Source organism: Melospiza melodia, chromosome 8 (assembly GCF_035770615.1).
Source record: "Melospiza melodia melodia isolate bMelMel2 chromosome 8, bMelMel2.pri, whole genome shotgun sequence".
NCBI classification, from domain to species: domain Eukaryota; kingdom Metazoa; phylum Chordata; class Aves; order Passeriformes; family Passerellidae; genus Melospiza; species Melospiza melodia.
The window spans coordinates 15,815,687-15,833,367 of record NC_086201.1 but is presented as its reverse complement, the minus strand read 5'-3'; the positions used below and the strand labels follow the sequence as shown (position 1 = coordinate 15,833,367).

The window sequence follows — 17,681 nt, the reverse complement described above, 5'->3', positions numbered from 1 at the left end:
AGGTGTGATTGGCCCCGCCGGACAGCGCGGGGCGTGAGCGCGGCGCTGAGGGCAGCCGCGCGGGTTTCTGATTGGCCGCTGCGTAGGGGGGCGGGGCGCCGCGGCAGCGCGCAGCGCGGCATTGGCGGGGCGGTGGCGGCGGGCGGGGCGCGCGGCGCGGCGGGGCGCGGGTTGGCGGCGGCGGCGGGGGCGCGGCCGGCGGGTGCGCCATGGTGCGGCCGTGAGCGGAGCATGGGGCGGCGGCTCCTCCGGGCGCTCCTCTGCCTCCTCCTCCTGGCCGGCCGCGGGCAGCTGCGTGACGGCGCCGCCGCCGCCACCGCCGCACACGGTGAGACCGCGACCCCGGGCAGGGCGGCTTTGCCCCGGGCTGCGCGAGGGCCGGAAGGAGATTCCCGGGGAGTGGCGGGGCTGGGAGTCCGCGGCCGGTGCCGTCGCCGCCGCTGTAGGGTGCTGTCACGGCGTGCAGCGGTGACGCCGGCCCCTGGCGGATAGCGGGACCGGGCGGCCCGGGACCGGCACCGCGGGTGCGCCATTGGCACCGGGGGCGCCGCTCTCCCGGGACTGCCGGGCCGGTGGGTGTGCTAAACCCGGGGCACCCCGCCGGCTGTAGAGGTGCCGTCCCGCCGGGCCCGAGAGCCAGCAGCTACGGGACGGGAGCAGAACGGTGATTGCTCATGCCCGGGCCAAAGCCGGTGCCGGGGCTGCCGCAGGGATGGGGAGCCCGGGCCAGCGGCCCTGAGCGTGGCTTGCTCCGAGACCGTGCCGCCCTTTAGCCGCCCTCCGCCTCTAAGTGCGGCCGCCCGGGCCGTTGCACCCGCTCTTCTCCAGGTCGGTCCGTGTGGGCCGTGCTTGGAGCTTTCGGGGACCCGAGTGTCGCTGTCGATAGCAGGGCTGCAGCCCACCGGCACGGCACGGCACGGCCCGGGCTCCGCTGACTCACTACCGGGCGCCCGAGGCTGCTGCGCCCCTCGTCCTCCAGCGGCCCGGGAGTGCCGGGGTGGATCCGGCTGGACCGCGGGGTCCGCTGCCCCCGGGAGCAAGCAGGGAACGGTGCCGGTGCCGTGACGGCTGCGGCCGAGCACTCCCCTGGCCGGGGGAGCCTCCCGGAGCAGGGGCCACCGCCCCTCCCGGCGGAGCGCGGCGTCTCGGCGGGAGAACGCGGCGCCGCTTCAGCACCGCGGACAGCGCCGGCCCTGCCGCCCTGCTCGGCCCCGCTGCCGCCGTCCCCGGGGTCTCCCCCGGCCGTGGGTCCCGTGCCCCGCACAGGCAAGGCCTCCGCCCCGGGGGACGCCGGCCGGGGGTGCCGGGGTTCCGAGGACCCTCATCCCCACTAGCCCCCTTCCCCCGCGGCGGGCTTGACGGGCCCCTCCCTCCCCTCCCCCCGGTTGTTTTCTCGTTCATTCCTTGCCATCCGGGGCTGAGTCATCGCCTGCTGCCGTCTCGCTGCTGACGGTCTTGGACCGAAACGGGGGGGGAGAGGAAGGGGGAAGCCGCCCCCTGCCCAAGTGCTGCCCGCCGAAGGGATTGGAGAGGTACACACCGCACACCCCCAAGAGCACTACATCCGTGCTTTGGGGTCCGCCTCGCAGGGAGAGTGGATTCCCGTGTCACTGGGTTGCATCCCTTCCTCGTAGTACCACATGTAGGAGGGCAGCAGATGTGGTTTTGCGGGTCTCTGCTGCCTCAGTCTTATCTTCCTAACTGCCATCACCCCAAAAAAACTCCAGGCCTTCCCCACTCTCCAGAGCCAAGGGCATACTTTCTACACAGCCCCCATCTTGTCTCTGAGGGGCAGAACAGACTGGCACCGAGCCTCTGCCATGGGCTACAAAGCTGTGTCCCCTCCCACCATCGCCACATTGCGTTCCTGTGCTGCTTTTCCGGAGCGTAGGGATCCCCCGAGCAGCTGGTGATGAGCAGATTCCATTGGAGTCCCCCTTGAATGCTGTGCTGACGGGTCTGTCTGTCTGTCTGTCCCAGGCTGCCTGTTTGACCGAAGGCTGTGCTCCCCGCAGGAGGTGTGTGTGCAGGGTAAGTGGCGAGCAGGGGTGCAGGGATCCCCTCTCCCTTCCCACGTGTGTGTGAAGGGTACAGGGATGCAGGGGTGCCTAGGGTGCAGTGCAAGGAGGCATGGCAGGAGGAAGGTGGGGCTGTGCCTGGAGAGCCTCACATCGGGGTGTTTGTTCAGCCGGTCCCGCTCTCTTCCTTCTCTGGCAGATGGGCTGTTTGGGCAATGCCAGGTGGGCTCCGTGCAGGACAGACCCTACTTTCAGGTCACATCTCCCGTGCTCCAGCGCCTGCAGGATGTCTTGCGGCATCTCATGGCACAAGGTGAGCGGGGGAGCGTGGGGGAAGTCCCTGGGATCCTGCAGGGAGGGGATGTCGGGTGGAATTTCCTATTGGCACTAGAGCTGTCTGTGGTCCTGCTGGCCCAGGGTGGGCTGAGGAGGCGTGGGGTCAAACCCCGGCCATGGGACACAGGGTCAGAATACCAGGACGGCATCCCCTGCACTCACACCACGGTCCCCAGGCTGCCTCCATGTCTCACAGCCTCCTCCCATGGCAGGGCTGTCGTGGCAGGACGGCATCACCCAGTATGTGATCTCTCAGGAGATGGAGCGCATCCCCCGCCTCCGCCTGCCACCCTCGCTGGAGCCGGTGGCCAGGGACAGGTAGGAGAGCGCCGGCAGAGCTCAATGGAGCAGCGAGGGCTTTGTTCCCCAGATCGGGGGGGATAGGGGAGGGACGTGCCCCTTTACCCGGTGAGTTACCCCAGCGCTGTTTGCCTTCGAGGTTCCTGCCTCTCCGCAGCGAGCCCCGGCGAGCCCCGCTGGCCCCGGACCCCGGCCTGCCCGCAGCTCAGCATCTGGAGCAGCCCCCAGCGCTGCTGCTTTCCCCGCTGGTGCAGCGGTACCTGGAGCACGTCCTGCTGCCCTCCCCACCCCAGCTGGCCTACGAGGAGGCTCTGCTCAATCCCTACTCCTACCACAAGGTAAGCTGGGGGTGAGCGCCTTCTCCTGGGCAGAAACGTAGAGATTGGCAGGGAGCTGCTGCACTCCCAGCACTTTCCTGCAGGTGCTGGGGTACCCCCTGCCTCCACCGCGGGGTGACAGGGGACCTGTGGGGTTTGCCGTGTGTTTTGGTTGCAGTTCGGCTATCAGGATGGTGCTCACCAGCATCCCAGCGGCTCGGCCAGGCAGAGCTCTGACACCTCCTCGCTGCTGGGCCGGGTCCCTGCCCAGACCCTCTTTGGGGCTGGCCCTGTGCCCTCCTATGGCGGGCAGCCAGGAGTGGATGGGGGGCATCTTTTCCAGGACTTGGGCATGCTTTCCCTGCCCAGAGAGAAAGCTGGCCGCCCAGACCCTGCCGGCACCAGGCTCCAGCACAGCTTGCGGCTCCCCAGTGACTACAGAAACATAGAGGAGAGGGAGCAGCAAGCACCCCTGGCTGCCCAGCCACCCTCTGCACAGACGGGTACCTTGTTCTCCAGCCAGGCACAACCCTTGTCCCTGTCCTGTGCCCACAGCCACGAGTTCCTCGTGGCTCACACTTTCCCTCCTCTTTGGGTTTATGCCCATGGGCAGAATGTCCCTGCAACCCCACCTGCTCCATCTGCTTCATCCCTGGCCCCTGGTCTCCCTGCAGATGCAGAGCACCCAACCTGATGCTATGTCCTCTTGCAGATGCTGCCCTGAAGAGACTGGCTTCTCTCCTGGCCAGCTATGGCCTGGGACTGCCAGAACTGAGTCCCCAGCAGATAAGCAGCCTATCCAGCCTCCTCCAGCTGCTCCAGAGCTCTGGTGAGCTGGGTGCAGGGATGGGACAAGCAGGGGCTGGCAGCAGATGCCCTGTTTCAGGGTAGGGAGTGTTGCCTTTTGGGGTGGGTGCTGCAGGATCTCTGTCTCTCTCCTTTCCAGGTGTTGCTGGCCCTGAAGTGCCCACAGCAAAACGGGTGGGTTTGCAGCAGGGTGATGCTGGAGGAGGTGCCATGGCACAGGTGGGATGAGGGGGAGGAGACATTTCCCCAAGGCTCTCCTCAGAGATTCCAGCTTCTCCTTTTTTCTCCCTTCAGGTGATGGAGGGGAACATGCAGCATGGAGAGGAGCCAGTGCCCCCTTCTTCTGCAGTGCCAACCCCCAAAATCCCAGCCAGCAGCTCCCCAGGGGATGGAACGAAGGGCAGGGCAGCACCCTCACCAGCTCCCCGGGCTGAGCCACAGCAGGGACACAGTGGGGATGCGCTCAGCCCCGGGAAGAACATTGTGGTGGAGAAGAAGAGCTACACAGAGATGAAGGACAGTGGGGCACAGCAGGGCGTGCGGCCGCTAGACGAGTATGGCTACATCATCACAGACCAGAAGTGAGAGCTGGGGGTCATGCAAGGGGGTCTGCATGTGTCAAGGGTCTGTATCTCCCCACCAACAGCTATCACAGCTTCACATGCTTGGCCGAACCTGTTGGTTCTTTGGTAGGGCCAGGTTTCTATGGGGTCAGCTCCCACTGATCCATTCTCTACCCACAGCCCTTGTTCCACCCCAAAGCCTTCCTTTCCCAGCCCACAGCAAGGCCAGAGCTCGCTGTTGCAGGATGGAAGGCTGGGAGTGTGTGTGCGCGAATGTCTCTGCACACTCGTGTGCAAGGGGGGGTCAGCTCACCCCCACCCACAAAATCACCACAGTGTCACCTCCTGCCCAACCTGACACCTGCTGTGTGCGTGGGACTCCCTGAGCCTGCCTGTCCCTGCTCCCTGACTGTGGGGAGCACAGGGCTGTCCCCTCACCCCTGCCCCCCCCTCCTCACTGTGACACTGTCCCCACAGGCCCCTGGGGCTGGCTGCTGGCGTGCAGCTGCTGGAGCTCCTGGCCAAGCACCTCCACCTCTCCACCGCCAGCTTCATCAACATCAGGTGAGGTCCTGGTGCCACGGGGACAGGAGGGACTGGGCTGTGGCGAGGGTGGGTAGGGGGTCTGCATTTCCAGCTCTCACACTCTGAGAGCTCTCACACTCTCTCCCTGTCCCTGGCAGCGTTGTGGGTCCTGCCCTTACCTTCCGCATCCGACAGAACCCCCAGAACTTCTCCCTGGCAGATGTGGCCAGCCAGACTGGTGAGCTGGGCAGCATCCCCCTGATCTCGTTCCTCTCTCCCCCTCCCAGCTGTGGGGTGCCCTTCCCAGGCACCAGGGAGCGAGGGCTCCTGCTGTCCATCCCCCTGCCTTGGCTGCAGCAGGGGCAGCTGTCAGAGCTATCCCCTGGCTCTGTTTCTGGGGGCTCTCGTGTGGAGGGGAGCATGCCTCTGACCATCTCCTCCCTGTCCACAGAGCAAGTGAAGGGAGAGCTGGAGCACGAGCTGGGCCTCAAGATTGTGCAAACAGGAGTGGGAGAGGTAGGAGTGAGCAAGGATTCCATCCCTGGGGCTGAGGGGGGCAGGGGTAGGGCAGTGGGGATGCTGCCACTGGGTACGAGCCAGGGGCCCCCAGCCCTGGGGTACAGGGGCCTTTGTGAGTGAGTTGTCCCTGCCACTCTGTGGGGCAGCTGGAGAGTAGAGGAGACTGGGCAGTGTTTGGGATGCTGTGCTGGAGATAGACTCCAGTCCTGTGTTGGAGGACTCCTGTTGGAGACTGCTCCACTCCTGTCTGTCCATCATCCCCCTCCACTGCCTGGCAGCCCCATCCTGCCCGAGGCTCTCAACTCCTTCCAAAACAGAAGCTCCACAGTGTTTAAAGGTGGTTTGAGAGGGATTCCCATAGGCTTTTCTTCCCCCCAAGACCAGAGGGGTGCAGGCTGTATCCCTCAAGGCTCATCCTCACCCTTGCCTCCCTCCAGCCTGCACACCCATCTCAGCTGTGGCCTGGGCGCCCGAGCACTGGGATGTTCCCAGGGCACCCCACAAACCATAGCTAGGCAGGCAAAATGCCATAATGTCCCCAGAGAATGGCAAAGCAGCTGGAGGCAGGGATGGAACAGGAGCCATCTGTTTGGAGAGGGGTTCCCCCTCCCCATGCTCCTCTGAGGAACCACAGGAACAGTCTCCTGGGGCAGGATACAGGGGCTGGAGACAAGGACCAAGCCTGGCTCCTGTGTTTGCAGCCTGAGGAGGAAAAATGGTGTAGCACATCCCCAGCTCAGTGTCCCCATTTCTCACTTCTTGTCATGTGTCTGTAGTTGTGAGCAGGGAGGAAGGAAGGAGGGAAAGAAGGGGGAACTTTGCAGGAGGCCATGAAGAAGGGGTGGCCTGGCCACTGAGGCAACCTGTGTCTATCAGCAATATGCAGAGTGTGTCCATGGCAATGCCTTTTGATGAGGCAGGTGGCAGGAACTGGGATAGATGTCAGAGATTATAAAGATGGAGCTCAGAGGAAGCTGAGGCAGCTTTGCAAACCCCCTTTTGCACTGACCTTCCCAGTTCTAACCAGCTTGTGCTTTTCCTTCATTCCCTCCCGGCTCTGGACTTGGTGGGGGTGGTGCAAGATTTGAGGAAGAGGGATGTAGGGAGGCAGGGAGACAGCAGGGCCTGGGCAGGCCTTGGGAGAGAAATCCCTTCTGTCCCCTCTGGCTCTGCTGACACCTCCGGGGGCTGCAGGGCTGCTGGGAGGTGCTGGGGCTGCTGGGTGCCCTGGCTGCAGGACTGGCTGCACCCTGATGGCAGCTGGGTGCTGGGGGGCAGTGGCTGCAGGGACACCCAGGCTGGGGACATCCCCAGGCGATGACGAAGATGATGATGATGTAGTTGATGATGGTGCAGTGTTCCCTCGGTAACCTCATCAGGCTCACAGCCAATGGGAGGCCGTGGCAGTGAGGTAATGCAGGGCTCTGGCAGCTCATTGGGCACAGGAGGTTTGAATTGGTGATGGCCCAGGATCCCTGTGCTGCCCTAGCTGGACCTAGGCAGTCATGGCATTGACAGGAACGTCTTGTCCAGCAAGGCCTGAGCAACATCCTGTGCCAGCACGGGGCTGGCATGGGTTGGGGTGTCTCCCACAGACACAGGGAAGGAGCCCTAGAGACACTACCAGCAAGGTGGCAGGGGCTGCTCTGTGTCCAAACAAATGAGGGCAACAGGGAGAACTTGTCCCCTGGCTGCTACAGCTGGGATGGTACCAGCAGTGCTGGCATATTGCCCACCCTGCCTCCCTCAGGGCCCTGCTGTGGAGCAGTGGCTGCAGGGGACAGGCAGCCTCAGTTGGACAAGTCCCTGGGAGTGGCACAGTCAGTGCTGCAGTTGCCTCTCCTACACCATTAACTCCTGAATTCAGCCCTTGTTGATCTCCAGCTGGGCAGAAGGTGGTCATGGAACCAGAGTACTAAAGGGCTATTGCCTGCCTTGTAGAAGGGCGGTCCAGGCTGGGTTTGCCTCCGGCAGCAGCCCTGAGTGCTGGAGGCAGAAGTCACTGCTGCCTGGGCTTGGCTAAGCTCCTGCAGCTCCAGGGAGACCACTGTAGCTGTTCCCCATGTGACACAGAGATGGGTGCACTCTGCCTCACCCCAGTGACACCAGCTCTGCCCCTGCTGAGGGTGCTGGGAGAATCAGCACCCTCAGGAAGGGGAAGGAAGAACCCTTGCTCTGTTTTAACCCCCAGCAACCCCAGATGTGCCGCAGAATAGGGTCTCTGTCCCCCAGCCCCACACTAACTAACCCTTGGCTTGGTCCCCAGCGCAATGAGGCTGCTGCCTACTCGCGCCCGTCCCGCTTTGGGGACGGCTTCCACTCGGTGCTGCTGACCTTCATCGCCCTGGCCTGCGTGGCAGTCCTTGCCATCGCCGTGTCCGCCGCCCTCTGCCTCCGGCGCCACGCCAAGCAGCGGGAGAAGGAGCGCCTGGCTGCCCTGGGGCCCGAGGGTGCTGCTGACACCACCTTCGAGTACCAGGTAGGGCCCTGGGGGGTGCGGGACCCCCGGGATGCAGGACCCCGCGGGATGCGTCGCTGCCGCGTGTCAGCATCGCTCAGGGTGCACGGAGCTGCCCTGTGGTGGCACAGTGGCCGAGGGACAGGGCTCTCGCTGCCTTCCCAGGAGCTGTGCCGCCAGCACATGGCCGCCAAGTCTCTCTTTGGCCGCGCTGATGCTCCGGCAGCACCAGCAGAGACCTCAAGGGTGAGCAGTGTCTCGTCCCAGTTCAGCGACGCCCCGCAGCCCAGCCCCAGCTCCCACAGCAGCACGCCCTCCTGGTGCGAGGAGCCTGTCCAGTCCAACATGGACATCTCCACTGGACACATGATCCTGGTGAGCCAGCCTGGAGGGAGGGAGCCGGCCCCCTCCCCAGCCCTGCCTCTGCCCCTCTGCTGCTGGGCTGACTCCCACCCTCTGCCCCAGGCCTACATGGAGGACCACCTCCGCAACCGGGACCGGCTGGCCAAGGAGTGGCAGGCGCTCTGTGCCTACCAAGCTGAGCCCAGCGTCTGCTCCATCGCCCAGAGTGAAGCCAACCTGAAGAAGAACCGCAATCCTGACTATGTGCCCTGTGAGCATCCCAGCCACCCTGCCACAGGGATCAGCCCCAGGCAGCAGCTGTCCTGCTGGAGCAGGGCGTGGGGCATGGGGACGCTCAGGGCCGTGGCTGGTTGCAGCATTAGTGTGCCTGCAGCTCCTCTAGCCACTCACCAAGTCTCCTGGCCTGTTCCCTAGATGATCACGTGAGGATCAAGCTGAAAGCCGAGAGCAACCCATCCCGCAGTGACTTCATCAATGCCAGTCCAATCGTGAGTGATCACTCCTGCCCTGCCACCCTGCTCCTTGATATGTCCAGCCCAGGTGAGGTTTTCACTCTGGGATGGAGCTGGACTGAAGTTACATCCCTCAGGGCTATAGATGGGAGCTTTGTGCCTGCCCCATTCCTCAAACAATTGTTAAATCCTATTTTCATCCTGGCTGGGGCACCTGAATCTCCCTTCCCAGCCTTCCTATCACCCCTGGAGTATTTCTCTACTCCTTCAAGTGTCACCAGCCCTTGGCTGAAGAGCATGAAGTGTGATACCCCCTTTCCTGCTCCAGATTGAGCATGACCCACGGATGCCAGCGTACATTGCCACGCAGGGGCCGCTGTCCCACACCATTGCTGACTTCTGGCAGGTGAGTGTCACACAGCTGTGCCAGCACATCGGGGTCCCTTTGTGTGCTGCCCACAAACTGGGTCACAGGGGCTTTACTGCCCTCCCCCCTGGACTGTCCCCCAGCAGTGAAACCCCCTTGCCTTGCCCACAGATGGTGTGGGAACATGGCTGCACTGTCATTGTCATGCTGAGCCCCCTGGCCGAGGACAGTGTCAAGCAGTGTGACCGCTACTGGCCAGATGAAGGCTCCTCCCTTTACCACATTTACGAGGCAAGTGCGGCAGGCGGCCTGGGGCATGGAGCATCCTCCGGTCCCCGTCCCCCTGAGCGTCAGTGCAGCACTTGCCTGGCACTGATGCTCAAGCTCTGCCTCGCTTGGCAGGTGAACCTGGTGTCAGAGCACATCTGGTGCGAGGATTTCCTGGTGCGCAGCTTCTACCTGAAGAACGTGCAGTCGCAGGAGACCCGCACCCTGACGCAGTTCCACTTCCTCAGCTGGCCGGCGGAGGGCATCCCCACCACCACCCGGCCCCTCCTCGACTTCCGCAGGTGAGCGCCCACCTGGCACCGTGCCAGCCCTTGGGGAGCCGGCGTGATCCCAAATGCAGGCACTGATGGGCCAGGTGAGGACATCGCTGCCACGGTGATGGGGATCGGGGCCGTGGCATGGACCAGGTGCAGGACTAGGAGCTGCCATGGATGGAGGGGGGAGCAGAAAATATAGGTTTTGGCCAACTTGGGATGAGGCTCAACAGAGTTTGGTGGGTAAGAAACCTCTGGCTGACATTGCCAGGGCTCTCCAGCCTTTACAGGGAGGGTAGGAAAAGTGCTCTTCCCCTGAGCTGGCATGGAGGGCAGCATTGACTGGCACCTTCCCCAGCCATGGGTGCAAGAAATCCCCAGAGCCAGCCTTAAACTGGCTGTGACCCATTGCTCCCAATGCTCTATAGCCAGTGGTGGATCCCTAGCTAGCCCAGGGCAAGGGCTGCAGGACTGGGACTGCTCCCAGGAGACTTGCCTGCCCAAGTCTTTAGGTCCCTGGTGGTGGTGGGCTCTTGGCAGGCACAGGCTGCTCACTGTCCCTGGGTTGTGTGGGGCAAGAGACCTAGCCTAGGGCAGAGGGGGTGTCTCTGAGCATGTCGCCCTCCTCTCAGTCCCGCTCACGCTCTCTCTCTCTCTCTCTCTGTCTGTCTCTGTCTCTCTCTCGCAGCTGCCGGCGTCATTTTTGTGATTTGCAGCTAGTAATCTGGCTCCAGTTGCATAGTCACAAAAGTGATCGTTGGCAGCCGTGCCTGCTGCATGGAGCATGCCAGGAGCCCCAGCGGCGCCTGGCCCAGCCTCACACCCCACCGGACCAGAGCCGCTCCCGGGGGTCCTGCCACTGCTCCCCTCCCCAGGCTGGCACCCGAGGAACTCAACTCCTTTCCCTGCCCACTTTCCACTCGTGGTCCCCATCCCATGTCCAGCACCATTGTGGAGGCAGGAGGAGCCATGAGCGGGACCCCCAGGGCCACATCATGGTGTGCTGCTGCCCTGCCCCACCGAGCACAGCAAGGGACACCTAGCACAGCCTTGACCCGGGCACAGCAGGGCACTGACCTGTTCCCTCTTATCCTTGCAGGAAGGTGAACAAGTGCTACCGGGGTCGCTCCTGCCCTATTATCGTGCACTGCAGGTACTGCAGGGGATGGAGGGGCATTTGGGGGTGACTGAAGGCTGGGACCTGCTGCCCAGGACCAGTCCCACTGCAACCAGCTCCCCTGGACCAAGCATCTGTGTTTTGCAGTGACGGCGCAGGCAGGACTGGGACGTACATCCTTGTCGACATGGTCCTGAACCGAATGGCCAAAGGTAGGTGCGGGGAAGCACCATTTCTGCCCTCTCCCTGAGCCTGGCCTGTGAACTCCCCTCCTAGCACCCCTCTCTCCCTCTGCCCCAGGGGTGAAGGAGATAGACATAGCTGCTACGCTGGAGCACATCCGAGATCAGCGGCCCGGTATGGTGCAGACCAAGGTACGCCCCAAACTGGGGATCCTCTCCCTGTACATCAGCATACATAACCCCTGGGGCTGAGGTGGCAGGGACCCTCACGTCTCCTGCTGTGCTCCTGCAGGACCAGTTTGAGTTTGCACTGACAGCTGTGGCCGAGGAAGTGAACGCCATCCTGAAGGCACTGCCGCAGTGATGGCAAGGAGCCCTCCCTCCCCTCCTGTCTGCTCCCTGCCCTGCGCTTCGCACTCTCCTCACTGGCCTCTGGGCTGCTCTCCCTGCAAAATGGTGTCTGTGCTTCTGGCTCTGCTCCCCCTGCCCCCAGGCACCCCTTCCCATCTCCCCAAGGACACTGACCTCAGGCCCTCTGTGTGCAGGAACCCCATCACACCCACTGTCACCTCACAGGGGACAGGGCTTGGTGGCCCTTATGCCCTGTGGAGGGGGACACCAGGTGGTGCTGCTGGGAACTGACAGGGAGACTCCCCAGCCTGTCAGTTCTGTTAGCCCTCTTCCTGTACCCATGTGGGGGGTAGAAGTGGGACCAGGGGTCCTCCACAGTTGGGGGGAGCATGGGGTGCAGGGGGGCCTGGCCCAGCCCCACTCCAGGTCCCCTTTGTGTGCTCCCTGCCCAGTCACTCAAGCAGAAGAAAAATTTCTAGAGAACTATAATTTTGTATCTTGATGTGAATAAAGTTCGTGTGTCACCTTCGTGCAGCTGCAGCCAGGCCTGGCCTCTGACTGTGTGTATTGGGATGGCACAGGGAGGAAATGGGACGTTCATCCACCTCTATCCCTGCACTCTGCAACTGCCAGACAAGCACGGCTCACCTGCAGGCAAAGATGAGAACCCTGCATCCCCAGCCCAGAAACACCCCACAGGCAGAAGCTACTGCAAACAGGTTTATTGACAGCTGTTAGCAGAAGGGGGGTAGAGAGGGGGGCTACAGCGAGGAGGGGGGCAGAGCCCAGCCCTGCTGGCTGAGCCCAGCCATGCTGCCCCTCGCTGCATACAGCCAGCAGCCTAATCTACAGCAACCCCCGTCACCACCCTCTCCACCACCCTGCGGTGCCCGGGGCCTCTCCCCCCAGCCCCGGGATTGCTCGGCCACAAGCCCTGTCGTGCCCCCCCTCACCGCATCCCACGGAGCCAGAGGGTGCTGGGGAAGGGGGTGGCAGGGGGTGGCCGTGCAGGGAGAAAGCGGAGTCCTGGCTGGGAGAACCTTCGTGGGCCAGTGGGCGTGCGCGGTCCCTGGGCGCAGCAGCCTCAGAACACACCTGGGGAGACAAGCGGAGGGGGGTACACAACAGCACCTGTGAAATCCTCCTCGGCCAAGGGCTGGGGAGAGGCAGGGAAGGAGGGAGGAAGGTCCCAGGCGGAGGAGGAAGACAGCCAAGGCAGAACTACGGGCAATGAAGAGGGAAGGAACACTTGTGAACAGCACGGAGGGTCACTGCTGCTGTGGGAAGCAAGGAGGGAACGGTGCCCTGGAGGGTGTGCAAGGCATACAGAAGGGAGTGACCAGGCAGAGTCTGCAAGGAGACAGAGGAGCAGGGAGTACAGGCAGGAGCAACAGCATCCAGAGGGAAGAGACAAGACACAAGGCACCAAGCAGAGGCTATGTGCACAGCCCTCCTTGCAAGGAGGGGAGCTCAACTCAGCACTCCCTGCAGCCTGGGCAGGGGCAGGCTGCAGCCAGGGAGGCACCCGCTGGACACCCTGCCTGCCTGCAGGGCTGGCAGGGAGAGAGGGGTGGGCACAGCCAGAGCATGCCTGCCCATGGGCCCCCCACACTTCCAGCAGACAGGGCAGGAAGCTGCCCCTCTTCCTGGGACCCCATCAAGGGGGCTCCTCTTCAAGCCACTACCTCCAAGTCTGGGAGCCTCCAACGCTGGGATGCCCCTAGCCATCCGCTCACCTGAGCAAGGAGGCAGGAGGGCAGAAGAGACCCCCTCCCTTGCTAGGGGAGGCAGGAGCTGAGTTCCGAGCAGTGAGACTCCAGCCCTGCTTTCCTCTCCCTGTCTCACGCTCAGAGCAGGGGGCAGTGCCACAGCTTCACTCGGGGGGCAGGTTCGTGCCCCACTGCAGCAGAACTGCTGGCCCCCCGTGGCTCCTGCTCCAGCCCCCCCCGGGCACCGCGGGCTCTGCGGGCGGAGGACGGGCTGCTGTGGCTGCCCCCCGGTGCCGACAGGGAGCCGGGGCTGTGCCCACCTGCTTGGTGGTGCCCCGCAGCTTCCATCTCAGAGAGGCTGTAGGCCATGGCCAGCTGCAAGTCCTCATCCTCATCCTCGCTGTCCGTGTAGAGGCAGACAGGTGAGGAGCTCGAGGTCTGGCGGGGGGCCGGTGCTGGCGGGGAGGGGGGCCGTGGCCTGGGGAAGGCGTGCTGCTCCCGCCGGCTCAGCTCCAGCCCCAGCGCCATGTCATCAGGAACACCTGTGGGGACAGGGGCAGGGCTGGGGGACTCATCCACTCCAGTTCTCCAAAGATGGAGTGGGGCCCTGGCACCTCCAACCCACCCCACCAATCCTTCAGTGCAGAGCTCCAAACCAGGGCCAACCAAGGCTCAGTCCAAAACAAAGCCCAGATGCAGCATCTCCCAGACATCCCAAAGGGAAAGGGTGAAGACCTCAACAACTCAGTAACTCAGTCTGCAGTGCCCCTTCTCACCATCGATGTGGATCGACTTCAGCTGCCCATCCTCCTCCACTTCCACCCGCTCCCGCCCGTTCTCAACAATCCTGGAGACAGACAGACAGATGGACGGTCAAGGGCCATGCAGCCCATGCAGCACAGCAGGAAGCTGCAGGGTCAGAGGCCGGCTGATGGAGGGAAGTCTGTGGGAGCAAGGTGGGCTGGCACTGCCCTCACCTCTTGGTGGTGATACGCCTGCCGTTAACAAAGGTGGTGGAGGTGGAAACAGAGCGGAAGCCCAGTCCTGCGTCTGGACCAGAGCTGAAGGATGAGGCGAAGAAATCTAGAGAGGGGAACAACAAGGTTGGTGTCAGGGTGGGCGGCAGGAGGGCAGGGGACAGACTCTGTGCAGGGGAACATGGTGCTCTGGGACTCCCCTGCTGGGAGGAATGGCAGCATCTCCTACCTGAGGATCCTGGGAAGGGGGAAAAGAAGTGGCCTCCCCCATGGTGCCGGGGGCCAGGTCCTCGCAGTTCAGAGAAGGGCATCATGTCATCTGAAAGGCAGGGATCCCCCCCATCAGCATTACCCCATCAGCTTGGTGAACCAGAAGCAGAGCACTGACATAGGAATCCTCTGCCAGGGTCAGCCATGAGCTCTATGCCCAGGCTCAGCAGCTGCCCCACAGACACACAGATGCCCAAGAGCCAGCCTCCCCTGCCCCACACACACCAAAGAATTCAGCAAAGGGGTCTCGTCCGCCAAAGAACTCCCGGAAGACATCGTGAGCACTGCGGAAGGTGAAGGTGAATTCGGGGGCCCCTGCACTGGCCCTGGAGCTGCCTGCTCCTGCTGGAGAGAAGACACTAAGTGTTAAATGGAGCACTGGGTGAAATCTCCCCTGAAGGGTGGGGAGCCCTGGTGGCACTGAGCCACCCTGGGTCTACAGGCAGGGATGTATCCAGAGCTGCACTCACCCCCAGGGCCCTGCTCACCTGCTCCCATGAGTCCATCCTTGCCATAGCGGTCGTAGATGTCACGCTTCTGCTCTGCAAGAAGAAAGGGGGCTGTGGGGAAGCTGCCTGCCAGGTGGGGACAGGAGCACTGACACTTCTCCCAACCAAGGGAGGTACAGAACAGCAGGGAGCAAGAGGAGGTGGTTGGCACAAGCTCCAGCACTGAACTCAAAACCAAGTAAGACCACTGGGCAAGAATGCAAAAGCTTCAGGCCCACTGGGGAGAGCCCATTGTGGATGTCAACAGCTCAGCATCTCTCCCAAGGCTGTTTTGGGAGACATGTGAAGAAGTAACCAAGCCCCAAAAGCTGTGTGGTAAAGCTCTAGGGACCACTGCCTCCTGGAGACAGCCAGGGATGCAGCCTGGGCGAGCCCAGGAGCAGGACATGCCAGTGTGAACAGTCCCAAGGGCAGACACACACACACACACACACACAAGACATCACTGTGGTCTCTTACTGTCCGACAGTACTTCATACGCCTCGGCGATCTCCTTGAACCTCTGCTCAGCATACTCCTTGTTGTCTGGGTTCTTGTCCGGGTGCCATTTCAGAGCAGCCTTCCTGTACCTGCACACAGGGCCAGTGATGGGCACGCAGCAACCCCCACCTGAGCATGCACCTCCTAGCCTGGGCAGGGGCACCCCAAGCTGCTTCCCCCAGCACCCTACAGCCTCAGGCACTGAACAGGAGCTCCTGGACTAGTTCTTCCTCCCAACAGTATGTGTTTTCATATATGAATATATATACACACATATAGATAGATGTACATGTTTATGCATACACACACCAACACACACAGACTAAACAAACAAACCAGAAATTACCCCAGAACTGCAGCACAACCACAGCGGAGCAACGTGTGTCCACCTCAGCTTCCCTCATCAATGGCTCTGGACAATGGTCACAGGTTTGTTCTGGAGCCTTCATGGGCTCCACTGAGAGTGTGCATGGACCAGGGCTTGCTAGGGGCCGCCTGGGGCCAGGAGAGCGCCAGCAGCTCTCTCCTCCCCACTGCAGCTAGCTAGGGTTAACCCATGCTTCTCAGCTTCTCCCACTCCCCATCGGGAAGCCCCCCACGGGGACCTCTGCCACCTGTTGGCAAGCCAGCAATCTGCTGGCATTCCCCTCAGGCGATGCCTCACCCCAGTGAGAGCAGCAGCACCTGGGCAGGGCACCAGGCAGGAGTTGCAGACACTCAGGAGGCTCTGTCAGCTCCCCAGCAGTACCTGAGGCACAGCACCCACCTGCCCACATCCCTAAAAGGGGACTGCTCTTCACTCTGTGACCTCCAGTCCCCTGACTTTGATGCCAGCTGAGTCCCTGTGCCCCAACTATCTGCCATCCCTGCACCCTCTGGCAGAGAGAGAGAGAGAAAGGGGAGCCTCCAAACACCACCAAGACTTGCCTCCAGCCCCAGGCTAACAGCAGGGACAGAGGAACCAAACCCCACCAAAAGATGTCTTTGTATGGCAGCAAAGCCCAACCCCGCTCTGGCATCCATACAAAGGAAACAAAGGCTGAATTGTCACCTCTGGAGCTGGGCCCTGTCCCCACTGCCCCGAAGGGAGCCCCTGCCTTGCTGGCACCAGGTGGGGGTGCTCGGGGGACTCTGCCCCGCAGGCAGAGGCACACTGCCACACACTTACGCCTTCTTGATGTCCTCGGCAGAGGCATTGCGGCTCACCCCCAGCGCTTCGTAGTAGTCGACCATGACGTGAGCTGTCCCACGGGGTCACTGCAGGGGGAGAAGGCAAAGTCAGGAATCCACAGGCACAGCCCGGTAGTGCTGGGTGTGGGACAGCAAGGGCAGGCTGCTCACCCTCTCTAGCGCCCCGGCCACCACCCTGCCTCCCGAGACCAATCAGTGCCACAAGCCATGCCCAGCTCCCCAGCACCCTGCCTGCCCCTCGGCCCCCCGGGAGCACCGACAGCCCCGGCCGGCGACCCTTTGCTGCTGACGCACCGCCGTCCCGCCGGGTCACCCCGGCTTGCCCAGGCGGGGAGAACGGGGGAAGGGTCTCCGCTGCCGGTGCCGCTCCCTGCCCGCTCCCCCGGGGCTCAGTGGCGGGGCGGGGGGCGGCGGGAGGCCGCAGCCCGCTAAGGTGCTTAGCGGCTGGAGCGGATTAAGGGCTCAGCGGGAACCGTCCCCGGGCACGCCGGGACACTTCCACCGGCCGGCCCGCTCCGGGTGGGGGACAGGAGCAGAATGCGGCCGCTGCAGCCCCCCGCGACCCCCCGCGGTACCGTCCCGCCCCCGGTACTCGCCCCCGGCCCGTGAGTCCCAGCTGACGGGAGGGCGGTGCTGGCGCAGGCACCGGCACCGCCGCGGCACTGGGCCCGCCCCCCGGCCCGGCCGTAAACACGGCGCTGCCGGGGCCACCCGCCGCTGCTGGAAGTTTCCGCACCCCGCCCCGCCGCCACCGGCGGGCGGCCCTGGGCCGCGGCCAGCGGATCTGGGGCACCGGGAGGGGCGGTGGTGGCAGCACGGCAAGGGACGGCGCCGGCCCCGCTCCCCCCGTGCGCCACGGGCCGCCTCTCCCCGGTGGCCGCTTGCGCCCCGCTCCCCCCGTCCCGGCCCGGGGCCCACCTGAGCGCCGCCGCAGAGCCCTCCCCGCCCGCCCGGGCCGCCCGCGGCCGGTGTCGCGCGTCCCCCGCGCCCGGGCCACCGCGGGCCTGGAGGCGGCTCCGCTGCGTGACGGGCGGCGGCCGCAGCCAACCGCGGGCCCTGACGTCACGCCCTCGCCGTTCGCCGGGTGACGTAATGGGAGGCGCGTGCGGGCCGGTAGCGCGGCCGCTGCGCCGGTCGAGCCCCCCTCAGCTCCCTCAGCCCCGGTCTGGCCTCGTCCCGGTCTCCGTCCCCGCCGGCTCCTCCGCTCCCAGGGCCGCGCTGGGCCCCGGACAGCGCCAGCAAGGTGCGGTGGCAGCGGCCTGTCCCGCCGGTGCCGGTGCTGACAGCGCACCGCGCCGGGGCACGGCTGCAGCCCGGGGCAGCGCCCG

General features: G+C 63.9%; 2 protein-coding genes across 7 annotated transcripts; one reads left to right on the top strand and one right to left on the bottom strand.

Annotated features, from left to right (window-relative positions):
- The first annotated feature begins 199 nt into the window (after positions 1-199).
- On the top strand, positions 200-11,757 carry PTPRN (protein tyrosine phosphatase receptor type N). 2 transcript variants are annotated; one of them, XM_063161941.1, is made up of 23 exons: positions 200-328; positions 1,981-2,031; positions 2,218-2,331; positions 2,567-2,672; positions 2,794-2,992; positions 3,150-3,474; positions 3,684-3,800; positions 3,918-3,952; positions 4,073-4,359; positions 4,819-4,905; positions 5,025-5,104; positions 5,318-5,382; positions 7,652-7,864; positions 8,009-8,218; positions 8,309-8,456; positions 8,621-8,694; positions 8,987-9,064; positions 9,197-9,316; positions 9,428-9,594; positions 10,667-10,720; positions 10,832-10,896; positions 10,985-11,058; positions 11,159-11,757. In XM_063161941.1, the coding sequence occupies exons 1-23, from the start codon at positions 232-234 to the stop codon at positions 11,228-11,230; spliced, it is 2,838 nt and encodes a 945-aa protein (XP_063018011.1). In that variant the 5' UTR covers positions 200-231; the 3' UTR covers positions 11,231-11,757. The 2 variants fall into 2 exon arrangements, with proteins under 2 accessions (XP_063018011.1, XP_063018009.1); XM_063161939.1 differs by having other exon boundaries at positions 3,918-3,997.
- Positions 11,758-11,924: 167 nt separating this feature from the next.
- Positions 11,925-17,346, bottom strand: DNAJB2 (DnaJ heat shock protein family (Hsp40) member B2). 5 transcript variants are annotated; one of them, XM_063161946.1, is made up of 10 exons: positions 16,950-17,016; positions 16,331-16,419; positions 15,142-15,251; positions 14,662-14,715; positions 14,399-14,515; positions 14,133-14,222; positions 13,904-14,009; positions 13,703-13,773; positions 13,247-13,468; positions 11,925-12,312 (listed from the first exon to the last, which is right to left on the bottom strand). In XM_063161946.1, the coding sequence occupies exons 2-10, from the start codon at positions 16,393-16,395 to the stop codon at positions 12,302-12,304; spliced, it is 846 nt and encodes a 281-aa protein (XP_063018016.1). In that variant the 5' UTR covers positions 16,396-16,419; positions 16,950-17,016; the 3' UTR covers positions 11,925-12,301. The 5 variants fall into 5 exon arrangements, with proteins under 5 accessions (XP_063018016.1, XP_063018015.1, XP_063018013.1 ...); XM_063161945.1 differs by having other exon boundaries at positions 14,399-14,518; positions 16,950-17,014; XM_063161943.1 differs by lacking the exons at positions 11,925-12,312; positions 16,950-17,016 and adding an exon at positions 17,272-17,346 and having other exon boundaries at positions 12,319-13,468; positions 14,399-14,518.
- Between the last annotated feature and the right edge of the window lie 335 nt (positions 17,347-17,681).